The sequence below is a fragment of the Zingiber officinale genome, chromosome 2A (genome assembly GCF_018446385.1).
Source record: "Zingiber officinale cultivar Zhangliang chromosome 2A, Zo_v1.1, whole genome shotgun sequence".
NCBI classification, from domain to species: Eukaryota; Viridiplantae; Streptophyta; class Magnoliopsida; order Zingiberales; family Zingiberaceae; genus Zingiber; species Zingiber officinale.
Genome location: NC_055988.1, coordinates 168,101,584 through 168,119,901, shown reverse-complemented (window position 1 = coordinate 168,119,901; position 18,318 = coordinate 168,101,584). Strand labels below are relative to the sequence as shown.

Genomic DNA, 18,318 nt, shown 5'->3' with positions numbered 1-18,318 from the left:
CATCTCCGGTCTTAGAAACAAATAATGTCACTCTCTTGCAAACACAAATGACTTGAGCACTCGAAGATCATAATTGAAATACGACTGATTGATGGAGTATAACCATCACAACAACTTCACGGAAATAATGTCTTATTTCCGAGATGGATTACTATGATATCCAAATGTTTGTAAAATGGAGAGACCCTCTATTCGAGATTTTGATCTGTACTACAACATATTGCTCGAGGAATCTTATCGAGATCTCTTGGTCTCTTTTCTTGTTTAGGGTTCTTGTGTATTACAATTCAACCTTCTTCTTCCCGACGATGAAGAACAGAACTCCGATCGCCACAAGCTTTATCGACTTTCTTTATTTTTCATATTTTTTTTAATTTATTAAACAAACGTAGCAAAAATTGTGCTTCAGTGTTTGTAGTTTTGAATCTGTGCCTGTGGTAGTGCGGTAGCAATTTTGGAAAACAATAAAAGGCGGGGCGAGAATGAAAAAAATTCCATTTCTTTGAAAGTTAGTTAAATTATTAGGCCGCCGCCGCCGCCGCCGCCGCTGCGCCCAATGTCTAGATCACTCCCACGAGGCGTCGCTGTCGTCATCCGATCGTCGAATGCCTTTCCCAATTCCTCGCCCCGCTTCGCCTCCTCGTCTTCCTCCGCAGCAGGGCTTCGATCGAGCATCGCCGATGGGTCCTCTGGATTCACCTCGCCTCGCCGCCGGATCCAGGTTCGATCCGCACCCTCCGCCGCCTCACCGCTTGGTAAATTCCGATTATTACTCTCGCCAATCCCATCGCCACCACCATGTTTCGTTCCCTTCGCCCGCGCCGCCGTTTTCGGGCCACCTTGCCCGATCCCTCCGCCGCCTTCCCGTCGAAGACGGAGGCCGCCTTCGCGTCCCTTACTCGCAAGGTCCGTTCCCGCAGCCACCCCTTAGAGTCCCCGACCGCTCGCCCCTTCTCGACGACGGCTACCCTTCGCCCCGGCCGCATCTCATGGGACCCGGCGAGCGTTTCGTCCATGATTCTCTGGAAAGTCGTGCTATTGACGCCGATAGGTTTAGGGTTGTCGAGGAGAGCCAAGAGTTGCTTCGATTGAGGTGGGGGGATGAGGAAAAGCGGCGCGCTCTGGCTTATTCCCGTGATAATGTTTATGGAGAGGATTTTGATGGAGATTTGACGAGAAGAAAGAGACTGCGATGGATGGAAGACACTGGGCTGGAGGAGTATTTGGGAGGCGCAAGCAAGAGCCATCTTAGGGTTTGGGACAAAGAGATCGACCATGCACACCATGTCTTGCTTCCTGGTCCTTCTGTAATTCCAGTTCATGCTTCCTCTCCTAGGGCTCCACGCCACTTTGTTGCCATGGATGTGAAGAGGGAAGCTGCTTCTGTTGCTGAATGGCAGTATTTGCTGCCACCGATGAAGTCTTATTCTGATAAACATAGAGAAGTTAGGAGAGGAGAAAGACCACCACAGTTGCCTTTTTTTTCAGATAGGAATAGGGAAATAGGTAGAGATAGAGAGGATGTGAGAGAACTTGATCCTGTTCTGGAGCGGCATATTAGAACACCATTTCCCACAATGCGATCTCCAGGCGATCCTTATTCCAATACAAATGAGGATTTTGGAACCAGTTCAGATGTATATAATGAGCCCACCACAGGCACAGTTTATTCCTATAAGGAGAATTACTTGGGTGATAATAGAGGTAAAAGAAAGCTTTCCAACAGGGAGAGTGATCAAATTATAATTCGATCATCAGGGAAACAATCTGCAAAGAGTCCCAGCGCTAAGCTCTTTAATAAGGGGAATGACCAAATTATGATATCTTCACCAGGGAAACAACCTGCAAAGAGGCCCAGTGCTCTTTCTAGGATACAATCTGGGGTATCTGTTTGGAGCAGGCTACAGGAGAAAACATTGGTTGGCACTGCACCTCCTGAATCAGTTTCTCAACCCACTACTTTTATTAAGCATCAATCAGAATCACGCACACCTGATCTCTCACTCAAATCAAGTAGTCTTGTTGGTCAAATGTCTTCTCCAAGATCAGCCTTACTGGTTTCTGATGGAAAAGGTCGTGAGACGTCGACACCCAAAAAGGTAGTGAAAAAGAAGAAGTTAGTGAGGAAGGGGGAGGAATTTGCTACTCCTGTTGTTTCTGTATCAGTGGTTCCCGAAGAGAATGATGGAATCTCTAAGATGCTCATGCTGAACAATCAGAAAAAGATAGATGATCAAGAAGTGTCAGATAAACAGGGAAGTTCCTCCATGAAAGATGTAAATAATGCTAGCCTTCAGAATTCATCAAGGAGGGCTGCTAGCACCATGTCAATAGATGAGAACATAGGGGAAGAAAAAGAAATTTTCCATTCTGTTGGTGGTGGAAAGATCAAAGGAACGAACTGTATTATAGAAAAACAGGAAGTCGAACTTGCTATTTCTGCTAATTTAGATCCTTGTTCTTCAGAATTCATAGACACAGAGACTGCAGAAAAGAAAAGTGTTTCAACTGATCCTGCTAGGTATGCTGAGGAGGAAAAGGGAAAACAATTTGTTGAACTTGGACAAACTGTCAACCAAAACTGCACCAATGCAATAGTGGATATTGGAGTTGTAAGCAATGGCAGTTCAAGTCCCATTAATCATGTCAATGTTGAGGGTAAAGTAGATGAGGAAACTGGGCAGTTGCCATCAGTTCTCCAGGCTCAAAACGCCATGGATGAGAATCACAATAACCAAAATTTTGATGGGTCAAATGATGGTCAGAAATCTGGAGATCTTGACAAAGGTTTTGCTGCATTTTCCAGCAAGTACTCTTCGTCAACACTGAGAAATAGTGAGCAGTTAGTCATGTCAGTTGGTCATATTACCTCCTCTTTAACCAGCTATAGCATTATAGATGACAACTTAAAAATGAAACAACATACTGTTGGAAAGCAGCATGTAGAGATCAATGCTCATGCAAAAGAGCTAAAGGAAATTAATGGGCGTAACTTGATGACTGGTAAGGGTTATTTGTGCATGGAAACACAGAATCTTTCAGTCGACTTGGCTCCACAGTTAATGGATGCAGTTTCAGGTGGATACCTTCCAGAGATTACCATAGATGAGAAAGGCAACAGCCTTGCCTCACATGCCAATGTTGAATCACGTCAATCTGATAGCTCAAAACCTAGGGAGGAAGATTTAGTAGCTTCATCCTTTTTTGTGTCTGAAGTTCAAGATGTTTCACCTTGTATAGATTCTGAACAGCCTCATTCAGGACTGCCTGATAGATATGGTTGCAGTGAAGATGGTTTGATTAAAGATGGTAGTAACCAAGATCAGAAAGTAATCATAGAAGACAAGTATTCATTGGCTTTCAGAGGATCCTTGGCAGCAAAAGTTGAAGGTGTTACATCAGCTCAGAACATTAGTTGTAAACCTATGTTTGATAAAGAAGTTAGCTTATTATCAGATGATGCTGTGAAGCAAAAACCCCTGGAATCAAAAGATATGAATGGACAAAAGCAATTGAGCAAGAAGACAATGCCAACTGTTGGACTTCCAAAAGATACTCCAATTCGAGATAACTCAGTTAATTCATCCAAGGAAGCAGCTCGTTCACACCAGAGTTTGAGACACAAGACTTGGCATCGAAAGGATGTTCCCTCTTCAACTTTTCAGGGGATTTTGCAATCTCATAAAGGTGGTTCATTATCAAAGCTATCTCCAAGGAAGCTTGGAAAGATTCAAAATTCTTATGTTCGTAAAGGTAACAGTCTTATTAGGAAACCATCTACAGGAACTCTTCAGCCATCACATTCTCTAGGAAGCTCAAGAAAATTGAGTAAAGATATCACAGAGAAAAGCATTGTTTTTGGAAGTAGTGATAGTACAAACAATATGCGTACCTGTCCTAGTCCTTCTTTCGAGAGTAAACTATCTACAGAGCCTACTCAGCCATCACAGTCACTGGGATATACAAATAAATTCAACAAAGATATCATAGAGAAAAGCAGTTCTGGAAACAATATTCTCAACTGTTCTAATCCTTATTTTGAGAGACTGAAGACACCTCCTTTGCCTCTTGTTGCCAAGTTATCAAATTCCACCGTAGATCTTTCATCTGATGTTCCTCATGCCTTGTCAGAGAATTCTGTTCCTGAAGCTAGGACTGATGTTCAGGATACACCACTTGTTCTGCCTTCTGTTGATAATCAAAATGTCACAAGGGATAAAATATGTGAACCTTTGGGTAAGAGAATGATATATGTGAAACACAGATCCAATCAGTTGGTTGCTGCTTCATCCCACAAAATCAAGGATTCAGTTAATCCTTATTTGGATAAGATTCCAGCATTAGCTTCCTCAGCTTCATCTGACTTTTACTATAAGAAAAATAAGCATCAACTTGTAAGGAATGTCTATTCTTCAGAAGGGCAAAGTAGTGACATGCTTCCTGGAAATGGAAGCATGGGTGAGCAGAAGGTTTCTATATCTACTGCTAATGGTGTTGCTTCTAGTGTACTCAAGAAAAAATCAAACAAAGGTCTGTACAGCAAATTATTTCACTTATTCTCCCTATGTTGTTACCAATATAGATGTGTTATTGTGCCTTAACAATTACTATCCTTGCTATTTCCAATCAATCAGTTTTTAGAATGTCGTTTTGCAACTCTTAAATGTTAGATGAGTATCCTACAGTTACATACTCAGCATGAGAGATAAAGATTATCCTTTTCCCTGCTTGTTTATGCAGCTCAACACAAACAACACAAATACTCCAGTTTATTTTCTCATGTTTGGACATTGTGTGGAAAACAACCATCTAAAAAAGGTGTCTCATCATTATCTCATATGGAAGTTCTTCCTTACTTATTTCCATGGAAGAGAGCTACATTGCTACCAAGGTAATCTATTATGTGAAGAATGAGATCCTTGATTCAACTATTTCATTTTCATGTACTTATAATCATTAGTTATTTTGCCCATTTGTTTCTTCACCATATTGTGTTGAAACCAACTGATGGAGAATTATTTTCCATGGTTCATACAGCCGCAAATTGCAACTTGCAAGGAAAAAGGATACACTCTACACATTATCGACTGATGGGTTTTCTCTGAAGAAGCGTGGGGTGTCACGGCTTAGTAAATCTAGTTTGAAATGGTCAAGGTCCATGCAAAGACGTTCAAAAGTAGTTAATAAGGTGGGTGGAGAACAGAACCTCCTTGTGGATTTGTGTTTTCTGAATGTATGGGATTAACTATTTTTTGTGTGAATTTTCTAAAACTGATAGTGTAGACTCATGTGAATGTTAAACCTACACATGAATTAAATTATAATCTAACTTTACTATCCTTTACCAAACCTTTTCGTTAAAGAAGTGGTATATGAAATTAGAGAATGACTGAGATGTACATGCAATTTTCATTCTCTGAATTGTAAGTTTTGAGTTGTTTTTTCACCTTACGGTGATTCTACAAGAATTTAGGATTATATATTCAATTTGAGACTTTGCATGGGTCATAATCTATTTCATTTTCTTTCATCACAGAAAATAATGTTTGCTTAGTTGCTTTTTTTTTAAAAAAAAAAGTCTCTTAGTTTCATTATTTATTTGTCTGTATACGACATTTGCTGAACTGCATAATGGAACTGTTGAATTATGGAGGAATGTTATGGTGTTTGCAAATATGATGGCTTACAATAGATAAGCTACTAGAGCTTGTAGATTTTAATGGATGGTTAGGAGAGGTTGATACTTTTGTGGCTAATCAAACTTTTGAGGACCTTTAATTTTATAAATGGGGTGTGTAGAATCTAACTTCAGGATATTGGTGACCTTCTTTTTCAGCAGATTGGCTAAAATCCCGAAACGAAGTGCTGGGAATAGATGATTTTATGCTTATTGTTAGTTACATTCTCATAACTCACTTTCTGTTTCTGCCGAGTCAAATTCTTTGACCACTCTGAAACTGCTGATGATCGCAGTCTTAGTTTTCAATTGATCCATCTTTATTACAGGAGGCTGAATTGGCAGTTGCTGAAGTTGAGAGGAAGAATAAAGGACAAAACAATCTTCCCTCTGTTTCTGGCCTTAAACATAATATAAATTCTGTGCTCAGTAAGTTAATTTTTTTTATATCATTCAAAATGATTTGATTTTGTAGATTTTGATATTTTTCTTACATATAATTTACAAAAAATTAGCAATTTCCCATCATCATAAAATGGTGTTATGAACATTTTTATGATCTTAGCCAATGGCTTTTGTCTATCTTAGTAGTTAGATTCTTGGTGTGCAAGTTCCACATGTTTCTTAATCTACTATATCACTGATCAAAGATTATATGATGCATAATTTTTTTAAATGCTCTACCATGTTTGATAAACGAGCCTGAGGGATAAGCACACCCCTTAACAAAGGACTATTGTTTAACTCCAAGTGTAACTGGTTCATCTACAACCTTATTAGTCTATTTGGGTGTTTTTTATGCTGAACTTTGATATATTGAAAGGATTGAAGGGTTATTGATTGGTGGCGCACTTTGTTCTGTTGATTGTCCTAGTGTTGGTCTGCAACATACCTTGATCCTTAACAGTAGGAACTTGTTTGGTGCTTGCCTATTTAAGTATTGTGGTGGATTTATTTATGGAGAAAAGCACAAGTTTCTTATTTTCATTTGTCTATCAAATTTACATTACTTTTTGATTATTTAAATCCAAGCATAGCTATCCTTTCAAGAAATAAATCACTCTTCAGCATGTTAACAATGACTTCTAGTTTTGATGTATGTTTACATTGACTTACACTGATTGTACTTGTGGAAATGAAAGAGAGAATGAAACCATGATATTTCCTTTGAGCATCCTCCAAAACTGAAAGGTTTTGGGGTTAGAAAGGAGGCTGACAAAGCTGATGGCAGTCTTCTTATGGAACTGAAAGGACAAAGTGGTGACTGTTAAATTGATCTCTGCAATGAGAATTTCCTCAAAGTTCGGAAGAGAGTTCTAAATTGTCTTTATGGACCAAGGAAATGGGTGTTCATTGAGACGAGGGTTATACTATGAGAGAAGCAAAAAAATGACTCTATTTGCTCTTCAGATACTCATTATGTTAGACCCCAGTGCTCCTAGTTGCAGACTTGTGCCAGTACTTAGGTCCCCTTGATAGATACCCCTTCTGGAGTCCAAGTAACATGCATAATGAAACTTAACATTCTAAATTGCTCTCCTGGGTGAAACCTAGGGTTATATAAGAACTTTAGGAAGCTAGTATAACCTTGTCCAATCTTATTTTATTGACAGGTCTGGCTGAGAAGCCAACCTTTTCTCTTGAAGTGGCTCAAATTACTGCCAAACTCGCTTATCTGCTCCATATCATTGCAGTCCATCCTATTAATTTACAGCACAGAAATAGCTTCTGTAATATTCTTGTTGGTGGGTGTTAGATAAACAATAGGACGACCTAGCAAAGTTTTACGGTTCAATCTCTACTTCCTTGCCCTGTCCTGGTTGAGGTTATGAATTCATTTATTTGCTATCTAGTATTTAATTGAGAACAATCTTGTGGATCACCTTTCTTACTGCACTATGGATACAAGTGTGATTCCATATGGAACAAAAGCATAAGGGAATATTACCATCATTTTGTGTAGTATTAGTAGTATATGCTAATATGATAGCAAAGGGAAATGATTATTTGGGCCACAAAGCACTTTGAAGATTCATGTAAAGGAAAATAGGATAAATTGACTCATCAACATCAACAAAGATGCTCAACTATTTGGGATCGGTTGTATGATTTTTATCTGTTTTTAAATTCCGTACAATGTTACATCACTATTAATATCCTTTATCTTCTAAATTAATTCTAATTATGGATTGACAATTTCCAAGTTATCAAAATACAATAGATAGTACATGAGTATCTCTTCCTTTCTTCTTCTATCGCTTTTCATTTTCAACTCTAGGTTCTTGGTTAAGCCTACCACGATTTTCTGTAATATGGATTTAGTCCTGGTTCACAATGCTGTTTGTCGCAATACATAGTTCTGGATCAATGTGCAGATGAGCAGTCACGTGCTGGTAATGCGGGAATTGGAAATGACAATATATCTTCGGCTTCAGTAAAATTATTGGGAGGCAACAATGAGTATGATTATCACGTGTGCTTATTCCTTTCAAGTTCCATACATCTGAAAAATCACTTGGATTTCTTGCATTTTTGTCTCTCATGATTTTTGGTTTCATCTTTTCCAACAGATACGTTCGGATAGGTAACGGTAACCAACTGGTGAGAGACCCCAAGATACTTACTCGCATTTTAGCCAGTGAAAAGGTTAGATGGAGTTTGCACATGGCCAGATCGCGCTTGGCAAAGAAGAAGCAATACTGTCAGTTTTTTACTCGATTTGGCAAGTGCAATAAAAAGGGAGGGAAGTGTCCATACATTCATGACCCATCTAAAGTAGCCATTTGCACCAAATTTCTTAACGATTCATGTTCAAATTCAGATTGCAAGCTTACTCACAAGGTGAAAGATGCCATTATATATACTTCTGTTATTTACTTGTTCGCAATCTCTCCTATTCCTAATTGACGCAAACAATACTGAACAGATCATTCCAGAAAGAATGCCCGATTGCTCTTATTTTCTACAAGGTGCCCCCTGTTCCATAACTTATTTTGTTCATCTTGTTTGATTTTTTCTTGCAAAAAATCTGTTCGATAACTTATTTAGGCGTGCAGGTTTATGCACCAATACAAGTTGCCCATACAGGCACGTAAATGTCAACCCTAATGCTGCTGCCTGTGAAGGCTTTATCAAGGGCTACTGCGCCGATGGTGATGAGGTATAAACTATCTCCAATTCTGTCATTCTTTTAAACAAATTTTTATTTCTAGATTTATGGTTCCTTTTTGCCGTCATATTTTTTTCTCAATTGGCTCTGGCTATGACTTTGGCTCATGTTTTTGTTACATTACAAATAACTACATGTTCATTACATCGAAACTAGAAACAACACCATATTTTTAATAATCTGGAGTGGAGCATTGAATATAATCATTATCATTCTATCAAGGAAATACTTACTAAATTCTGACCTAGTCGATGGATTTTCAGATTTGATCTTTGGATGGAATCTAAAACTGTTTCAGTGTTTTATCTATTTATTTACAAGAGGTAAATATTTCCTCGAGTCCCCTATCAATTAATGAGAATCTTAATTCTGTGTCTATCAACTACCAGTGCTGTAAGAAACACAGTTACGTGTGCCCAATGTATCGAGCATCAGGCAAGTGCCTACAAGGAACCAAGTGCAAGCTCCATCACCCCAAAACCAAGAACAAGCGGAAGGAGAGGAACGACATCATGGTACAAGGCAACACCTGGGGGCGTTACTTTGGTTCTGGTGCCAGTGAGATCAGTGAGTCGTTACTAGTTTCTTCTGATGCAAGAGTCGAGAAGGCCAATGATCTATTCGACAATGGTTGGTTTGCCGAGTTCATTGCCCTCACCCCCTATGAAAATGACCGCGAAGCATATTTCATGGACTCTGAGGATGCTGCACATCCATCCCGCTTTGGATCAGGTGACGGTGCTCTGCAGAATGATGACCCTGATGCTTCAATCAAGCCGATTCGGATCATGAGAAAGGATTATCCACCACTGCCATCCTTCACAAATGGCTCGTAAAGTGATGATCACTAGTGATTCATCTCTTTTCCCAGCTAACCAAATCCATTCTTCCATATCATATTCTTCTTCCCTTTTTATACTGACTCCTTTTCAGGTTGGATGGATTCCTGCTTCCTTCTCTGTAGCATTTGGCTGTGGCTGAAGTTGGCTGGAGATCCAGGTAAGCAAATATTGATCTGATCTGATCTGATATATCATCCATCAGCTCTCAGCATCACGGCGAACCGCGAGATGGTTTCAAAACCTACTGCATTGAAGATCTGATAATAGCACATCAAACTAGTCGCAAACACAAATGGCCTTGGTTTTTCTATAGGCAACCTAAAACCAGAGAATCTGTATCGAAATATACCGTTTGAGGGGAAAATAGTGATGTAAAAGATGTTATTAATGCAATGAAAAAATCGTACTCTTGTGGAAACATTTGGTTTATATTTTACTGGTGGTTTTGCCTCTTAGTGCTGTTCATCTCCACCTTCTCAATTTGATTCTGGTGGATGGTGTGCTCTTGTCCGATGAAAAAAGATTCAATGTGTCGGTGCAGTGGAGTAGTAAAACTAAATCTCATTAGGGATCAATATTTTAGATGTCGATTTTTGAATGGAATTGTGTTTCAAATTTACTCAGCAGAGGAATCAAAGAAAAGGCTGTCTACTTATTATCAAAAACAAAAACAAAAAATCAATGGAACAATCAAATTGGAAGGCCAAATGCTGAGCTGAGTGAACCATCTAAGCCAAGGTAGATTTGGTCACATTGAAATGTACAACTTATTCAAATAAATAAGATGAATATTTTAGATCATATAATTCTCATTGTTAAAATTATTCTTTTTTACTATTTATCATATTTCTATAAATCAAATATTAAAAAAATATTGCATATCTTATTCCACTCTACAAAGCATAAACCAAAAATTTATATACACAACATTATTCCATTTCAGCATCCAATCGATGCCCACTGAAGGAGGAAACGGATTAAGATAGATCACATTCCTAAGGAGCTATGCGTTGATCTACAGAATTCGTCTCCTGGCAAACACAATACAATTGAAATTCCTTTAACGAGAATTACATATTGTGTTGAAAACTGCACGACTTCTACCAAAAAATCTTATGAAACCCTACTTACAACAGCACCAGATGCTCACACAAATTGGTATTCGATAGTGAAAACCATGGACCAACTGAGAGTCATCAATATCAGGGAGGAAGGGCCACCAGACTGAGATGTATCACGGCAAGTAACTACTTCATTAAGTCCATCGTATTACAACCTTCAACGTTCATGGGATGTGGTGTATAACGAACTAGCAACTTAAACACAAATTATCAGCAAAGGCGATGGCCTAATGTATCTTCCAGCTCAAAACCCTACCTCACATGCTGGCGCTGATTAGCTCGTCTAAGCCTCAACCCCATGTCAACCTCTTGTTCATGAAGAATTAAACCAGCATTTGTGGAGTTCGACTCCTGACCATTGGGTCTCGACTCTTGATCGCCTGTAATTGCTTCACCAAAGTTATGCAACCTTCGCCCGATAAGATACCTGTCGTCCCTGATGGAATTGTGAAGGTTGGTGAACCAGATATGGAACCTCTTCGCACAAAAGCAGAACAAACTGAACAGGAGGCATCCCAGCCATGCGAAACGGTACACAGCAGAATTCACTATCAACGGATAACCAAAGACGGGGAAGATGCCTTTTGCAAAGACATAGGGAATGCAGAGCGCCGTCAGAAGCTTTGAGATGATCGGAATCATAATTTCACGTAGCACCCACAGACCCCTCAGCCGTGAGAAGCCATCCTCTCTTACTCTTTCGAATTTGCGACGCCAGTTTTCATCAACTAATGGCGCCATCTGATCTAAGATCACCTGTTACGAAATTGATATCAGTCAATTTCAAGGAATGAACATCAGTTATCACTACAAAACAACTAAGCAGCATACAAACACAAGAGAAAAAATGTGGTTATACCAAGCGAGTCCAGATCTTCAGGAAGATGAGCCCTAAAGCCCAGTCTTGGTAGAGGAGAAATACTGGGCTTTCATCCACGGGAACCCTCAGAGGAACGATCACCAGAAGCTCGAACAAGAGGCCAATTAGTACTGGAATGATAAATATCTGTGGACAAGAAACAGTCAGCAACAGAAATATTTAAAATGACTTCACACTATCAGGATAGTGTCACTCACCCATATCGACAAAAGGGCAGAGCTCTTCACTATAATTTCGCACCACTTCCATATCTGCAAAAGCAAAACATGTACTCTGCGGGTTTTGATGTAATCGACAGAATACCTTACTCCAACAGCTACAGTACAGATGATGTAACAGCCAATACTGAAAGCAAAGAGATCTGACAGAAGCATCTGTGTCAATCTCCATAGTTTGGAAGAAATACTACTAATTTACAATGGGAAAAGGATTGTAAACATTACCATTGCACTTGAAGCCATGAGTAATTGGAAGCCTAGGAATGGCATTAAATAGTGCACGACCGAGGGAGACAGGAAGGATGATCATTGCGCAGTTGAAAATCAAAAGAGTCATCCATGCCAATACCAGCAAGAAGACAATGCGGAGTACAAAACCATACCTGCGAAAGTTAAACAGTTAGCATACTGGATTGTGTATCGATATATAAATCATGTAGGTGCAAAGAATTGAAATGTTAAGGGGTCTTACTCAGAATCTGCCTGATCGTCTGCATCAGATTCTTCAGCCACATCTGTGTTTCCAATGATATCACCCCTACCTTGATCACCATCAGCAATTCTTGGCACCATACGTAGATCATTCTGACGAGGTCCACCTAGATGAGCATCATGTAATCTCTCTCGTCTAACTGGTTCAATGTTGCCAGCATCTTGAGTTCCATTAACCTCCGCCCGTGGTAACAAGTAATCAGACAGACCAAGTGCCCAACCAACTGCAGTAAACCAATGGCGCAAAAGAGATTTTATTGTTGTCCGTAATTTAAAATGCTCGATAGCAAATGGTATGCAAATTTGGAACAGTAGAACATCCGTAGGAATTTCCGTGAATGGATCAGAAATACTGCATAATGAGAGATGTTAGGTTAGTTAAGCAGGTAAACCAAGGATTCAACTGTTGAATGAATTAACTTAGAAGTCAACCAACGTTATGTCCAGAGGGAATATGGAAGGCAGAAGGCGCATAGAGAGCTTCACAGGTAAGAAGACAAGCATCACTATCAGACTGCCATAAACAGCAACAGAGAGTAAAACACGCCGTGCGTGTTTATGCACTGGATCATCAATGAGGTCACGGAATGGATTATAGTTTGGATCTGCTGGATCCCGCAGGAAATATAGAACTCCATTCCTCAGTACCTACAGAAACAGAAACATTAATTGTTACGCTAGGTTTAACAAGGTACTATGTATAATATAATTAAGCATGAAAATAAAAATCAGCAACTTTACCCCTCTGAGAAGACTGACAAAAATGCTGATTTGGAGCATGTAAACTATGCCAACAAGCCAGTGGATTGAGGAGCTAGCTAATGGTGAGGCCGAAAAGAATTCAATTCTTTGAGTAATTGTTGTCCCCAGCATCTTCAAGGTGCACACATCAAGCCACCACCCACACAGCAACGGAAAGACTCCCAATTCGATAATCAACAAAAATGCAACCTTAAACATCGTCATTAGATGTCTCATTGCTGCAAGAAATTGTCTAAGGAGAGAAGGAATTGCTTCTGCTGCTGCAAGTAGACCATATAGCCTCCCAAATATAATGCGGTCACCTCTACTATATCGTATCAAAGCAACAAGCCCAAGATAAAAGAAAACAAAGCAGAATAAGAAAATATAGCCTACTGCAAGCGTAGTCACATCAGAAAGATGGGAGGATCCAGCAATTGTTCCCTTGAGCAGATCCGTGGCAATGGACCTGCCAACAGTATTAGAGACCTCATTTGTTCCAGTGACATTCATTATTTGGGATCCGTTAACCGCTGCAACCATCCAGTTCAAGATACCATCAGTATGGTTCTCGGTCGACAAGTTCTTCATAGCAATCAGTCCGTTCTTCAATGTATTATTGGCTACTGAGAGAGCTGATTCTGAAATGGGCAACCTTTTCGTCGCCAATGGGCTAGAAACTGATGAAAAGAACCACGTGATGTAATAGAGAAAAATCCTCCCTAATGAGAAAGGAACAAAAATGACAACACCCAGGAAGATAGCATTGCTTGCCAGCACCTACAAAGTGTCAAAAAGAAGAAAAAAGGATTTGGAAGAGTGAAGCCATACAAAAAAACTTTATTATCAAAAAGAAATATTTTTGCAATCCATGCAGAAATTCCAGAAAGACTATTTAGTGTAAATGGGCAACCAAAGAAGCAAGGGGAAAAAACTTGCCAGCATAGAAACATATAAGAAGCTAAGTGAATCATTTGGCTTCCACTGCAACAAATTAAACTTTTGAAAAGTACACTCTTATCATCTTATGATTCAGAAAAAATACACGATGACACTGAATATACAAAATATTCAACAGAGATGAAGGGACTGCCGAGCAAATGGCTACATCAGCATTGGCCTAACTAAGACTCAGGTCTTAGTAGTCCTTTGGTAATGTTCTGGGAGTTCCATGCATCAGGCCCATTGCCATGATGCATGCGTCAGGCCCATTGCCATGTTGCATGTGTCAGGCATAAGCTTGTGTGTCAGAACAGATCTTGAAGCCTCACCTGGAGCATTTTAGCTGTCACTTGAGCTGCCAACAGCATGACCATAGAACAAACTACTAGCTTAAAAGAACCTAATCAGCTATTGACTGAACTCAGCACAACCGCTCTGTGTGCTAATCTGTTCTAGAAAGTTTACCTCCTCCACCACAATAGTGCATTGAATGACCAAATAACTTTGACTAGATAGCATTGCAGATAACTGCATGTCAAGTTATATTATAAACTACATCTGAGCAAATGTTTTTTGTACATCAAACCTCTATCCTACAAAAACAAGCATATTAGGTGCTCTTGCAAAATTTCCTCTCATCCATCAGGATTGACAGCAAAGGCAGATGTTTGACTACTCCTTGCTTTACACAATTTGAAAACATTGCAAACTGACACTTGTATCTTCCTTATATTTTAGGCAAAATTGCACACTTTATTCATGTCTATGTCTATGAACATCCACTTCAACTAAGCTGAAGTTTGGTTCATCAAATTAAATTAGTACTAAGATGTGATATTTAGTTTTTACTCATGAGATGCATTGAGCAAGTATAAAAAAAGAAGAGTTGAACACAGTATATTTCACTATTGCAAATGACTTATGGATATTTTGAGCACTATCAAAACCACAAAAAAGCAATAAAAATTAATCAACATGCAAATATGTTTTAGTATTAAGTATAAACAGTCCAAGAGAGCGCTACTTACCGTGATAGCATTTTCGACCAAATGAAACACAGGCCCTTGCATTCCTACAAGCTCATCAAATGGCACATCTTCAGCACCATCAGCATCATCTAGTCCATCAAACATCTGTTCAACTTGAGCTTCAAGACGAGCAGCCTGCATTTCCAGTCGAGCAGCAACATTCTCTGCATTTCTTCTAATTAATTGGCCAGCCCCAGCAATTCCTTGAGCTCCACCATCATCTTCAGCATTTCTATCACCAGCAGCATTCCTATTAACTGGACCAGGAAGCCTCCTAACAGCACGAGCACCATTCCTTTCCTGACCTTCATCATCTCTCTCAGCATCATGTCCGCCAAGTTCACGTAAATGTCTAAAATAATCTCTCAAGGAGGTTGCCCCGAGAAAAATGAACACAATGCTAGCAGAAAGTAGAAAACCATGCAGACAATCTGTGAGTATTACAGGTGCAGATAGATGGCTCAAAAATAGCCTTTGAGCTTCACCAAGACTCCTCACAAAGGTCAGGCGCCAAATCCAAAATGTGATAAATGGTATCATAAGGAGCCAAACAGAAAGAACAAAAGCAAGCCGCATGAAGAATTGCATAACATGACATGCTTTCATTGCCATTCCAACAACAAATTCCTGAAGAGGAAGCCTTGCAGGAGCATTCTCAGCATACACGGGAGAGAAAGAAAAAGTATGTTTACAGACCTGCAAACATGATGAATCAATATGATCAGCGGGCAAAGAAAGACATCAGCCATCAAAAGTGCCACACATTAGAATGATTCACTTGTAAAATGTTTGAAGCACCTGTCGTAATATATGCTTTGAAAAAGTGAACCATCCACTGCGTAAGCAATAAATTGAGGTGCAAACGAAAAAAAAAAAGTTGGACCCTTCTATCAATGCATTCCAAACATGAAAAATCACTAAACTATTTTCTTCGTTATTGCTGGGATGCATTGCTAGGCCCAGGAGGAATTGATTTTCAAAAAGATGATAAACACCACAAAACATGGACATCTTTCATGACTGGTAAAGATTCACACCAAAGCTAAGACAAAAGTTGGTAAATGTAAAACAGCATAAATGAATTAACAAAACATAGAAGAAAAATACCAACTTTTAGGTGCTAATCATAATGAGTTTTTTTTTCCCTTTTAACTAAAATGAAATTATATCACAATTTAATTTCATTATCCATCAAGATTCCAGCAAGCAAGTCACATAGCATTCAGAGCTCAATATAGTCACAAATTAAGTCTCTTCAAGTCCCACCATATCTCCTGGTCATTTTTGTCTAGCTGTATTCTCCTGTTTTCCATCAACCAAAAGCTAAAAGAATTCCCACTAATTTTCTTTCAGCTAAAACAAAACTATATCATGGATTAACTTTATTATTCCTCGTGATCATACGTATGACTTTATCTTCATGGACATTCTAGCAAGAAGTCTCAACATCTAGAACTCAATACAATCACAAGATAAGTTTTTTCAAGACCCACCATATCTCCTGGTCTTTTCTCTCTAATAACTTGCTATTTTTCTCAGAGTTTTCCGTCAACAGAAGAAAATAGAACATCTAAAAACGTACTAAATTTCCTTTAACTAAACTAAACTATATTACGATTTAAATTTACTATTCCATGTGTATGGCTTTGTCGTCATCACCAACCGGCAAGCACAATATAAACGCAAAGCCGAGTCCCTTCAAGTCCTAACATATCTTCTGATCATTTACTCTCTAATTCAGTATTTTTTTTTTATCGTTGATTAAAAACAACGAGAAAAATTGCGAATGGTCAGAGAGAAATGACCATAAAATATGGTGGACACGAAGCGGACACAGCCCCCACGAGTCAAAGAAACCCTAACACAAGATATCCATAAAATCAGGACACGGAAACCGCCCTACCTCGCATTGACGCGCGTTGCTATGGTTAAGCCACTGGAGGAGGCAGTCCTGGTGCACGAACTTTATGCTCCCACTGCACGCGCAAGGGTACCGAAGGGGGTTGTCGGAGTCCCCCGGGTTGCGGCAGATCCGGCACACGTCCCCCTCGTCGTCGTCGTCGTCATACCTGGAGGCTCCTGAGGCCGTGGTAGTACTAGTAGGAGGAGGAGGTGGTGGCCGCGGCGGCGAATCCGCAGCGGAAGACGAAGGACGGTCCACGGCGGTCTGCCTGTCGCCGGAAAGGGAAAGGAGGGGGTGATCGGAGGTGTCCTCCATGGCCCGCCGTTCTAGTTATATCTCGCCAGCAATCGCCTCCGCCCACGGCCGGCCGGGGAATGGTTGGATTTGGTTGGTTTCCCTTTCGCGTTCCCTTCCAGCGAAGGAAAAAGGACCGACGAAAGAGATGCGAAGGTTCAGGATACGAGGGGCTTCAAAGGAAAAGAATGAGAAGTGGATTGATATTATAAAACTTGGAGGTGTCCTTTTTATAAATGTCACCGACAACGACAAAGGCAACCAGCGTGCCTATTTTACGATCAACTACACTTATGTTTACGTATTTACAAAGAATACTAAGCTTAAGCCGATTTGTTGTTTGATTAAATTAAGTGGGCCGGTTTGGGCCGGACCGGACTGGATATACAATTTTGGTCAAGATTGCCATGCTTTTTGGAATAATATATCTATAGCAAGCTAGTCAAAACCACCCTAAAATTAAGCAATTTTAATCAAATTATACTCTCTGTTTTTCGAACTAACTTTATCTATCTTATTATTTAATTTAAAATAGTAAGGACCTTTAATAATAAACTCTTAATTGATTTAGTTAAATCTAGAATTTAGTTATACGTTATTTTCTTTTTCACACCATAACAATTTCAAGACTTACATGAATCCATCTATTCCAGCTACATAACTTGAGATCAATAATTTAATTTTTATTAAAATTTGTATAGAATAAATCATACTAGCATTTAATAATATTATTTAATTATTTAACAATAAATATTTATTTTATATAATTTATGTATATTCATGTATTATATTACATGTAAAATATATTTATTGTGGAATGCTCAAATTGTCTCTCGTGCAGGTCGATGTCACATTTTTTGTTTTTTTTTTAAATTTAACTTTCTCTCATTCGTGGTATTCATTTTTCCCCTTTTATTATCATAAAATCAATTTTTCCTCTCATCATTTTCCTCACGGGAGCCCTCGTAATTCTTGATTTTCCAGCCTCTCTCGACGTCGACCCTCGCTACG

The 18,318-nt window shown here is 39.3% G+C and overlaps 2 protein-coding genes across 2 annotated transcripts; one reads left to right on the top strand and one right to left on the bottom strand.

Moving 5' to 3' along the window:
• The first annotated feature begins 521 nt into the window (after positions 1 to 521).
• LOC122043146 lies at positions 522 to 10,106 on the top strand. The gene is made up of 9 exons (XM_042603626.1): positions 522 to 4,530; positions 4,741 to 4,891; positions 5,038 to 5,188; positions 6,007 to 6,106; positions 8,053 to 8,137; positions 8,248 to 8,518; positions 8,604 to 8,646; positions 8,734 to 8,837; positions 9,236 to 10,106. The coding sequence occupies exons 1-9, from the start codon at positions 606 to 608 to the stop codon at positions 9,680 to 9,682; spliced, it is 5,277 nt and encodes a 1,758-aa protein (XP_042459560.1). The 5' UTR covers positions 522 to 605; the 3' UTR covers positions 9,683 to 10,106.
• Positions 10,107 to 10,551: 445 nt separating this feature from the next.
• On the bottom strand, positions 10,552 to 17,491 carry LOC122043143 (probable E3 ubiquitin ligase SUD1). The gene is made up of 9 exons (XM_042603623.1): positions 17,014 to 17,491; positions 15,111 to 15,806; positions 13,141 to 13,920; positions 12,836 to 13,047; positions 12,380 to 12,751; positions 12,133 to 12,290; positions 11,887 to 12,050; positions 11,669 to 11,815; positions 10,552 to 11,565 (listed from the first exon to the last, which is right to left on the bottom strand). Exons 1-9 carry the CDS (start codon positions 17,326 to 17,328, stop codon positions 11,062 to 11,064), a joined length of 3,348 nt encoding a protein of 1,115 aa, XP_042459557.1. The 5' UTR covers positions 17,329 to 17,491; the 3' UTR covers positions 10,552 to 11,061.
• Between the last annotated feature and the right edge of the window lie 827 nt (positions 17,492 to 18,318).

Bases quoted from the DNA above. Each gene is read 5' to 3' on its own strand.
- LOC122043146 (XM_042603626.1), top strand. From the start codon at position 606: ATGCCTTTCCCAATTCCTCGCCCCGCTTCGCCTCCTCGTCTTCCTCCG. The intron at 8,647-8,733 runs GTGCCCCCTGTT...TTAGGCGTGCAG, and splicing joins TTGCTCTTATTTTCTACAAG to GTTTATGCACCAATACAAGT. The intron at 8,838-9,235 runs GTATAAACTATC...ATCAACTACCAG, and splicing joins ACTGCGCCGATGGTGATGAG to TGCTGTAAGAAACACAGTTA.
- LOC122043143 (XM_042603623.1), bottom strand. From the start codon at position 17,328: ATGGAGGACACCTCCGATCACCCCCTCCTTTCCCTTTCCGGCGACAGG. The intron at 12,051-12,132 runs GTAATGTTTACA...TGCTTCTGTCAG, and splicing joins TCATGGCTTCAAGTGCAATG to ATCTCTTTGCTTTCAGTATT. The intron at 11,566-11,668 runs GTATAACCACAT...ATTTCGTAACAG, and splicing joins TGAAGATCTGGACTCGCTTG to GTGATCTTAGATCAGATGGC.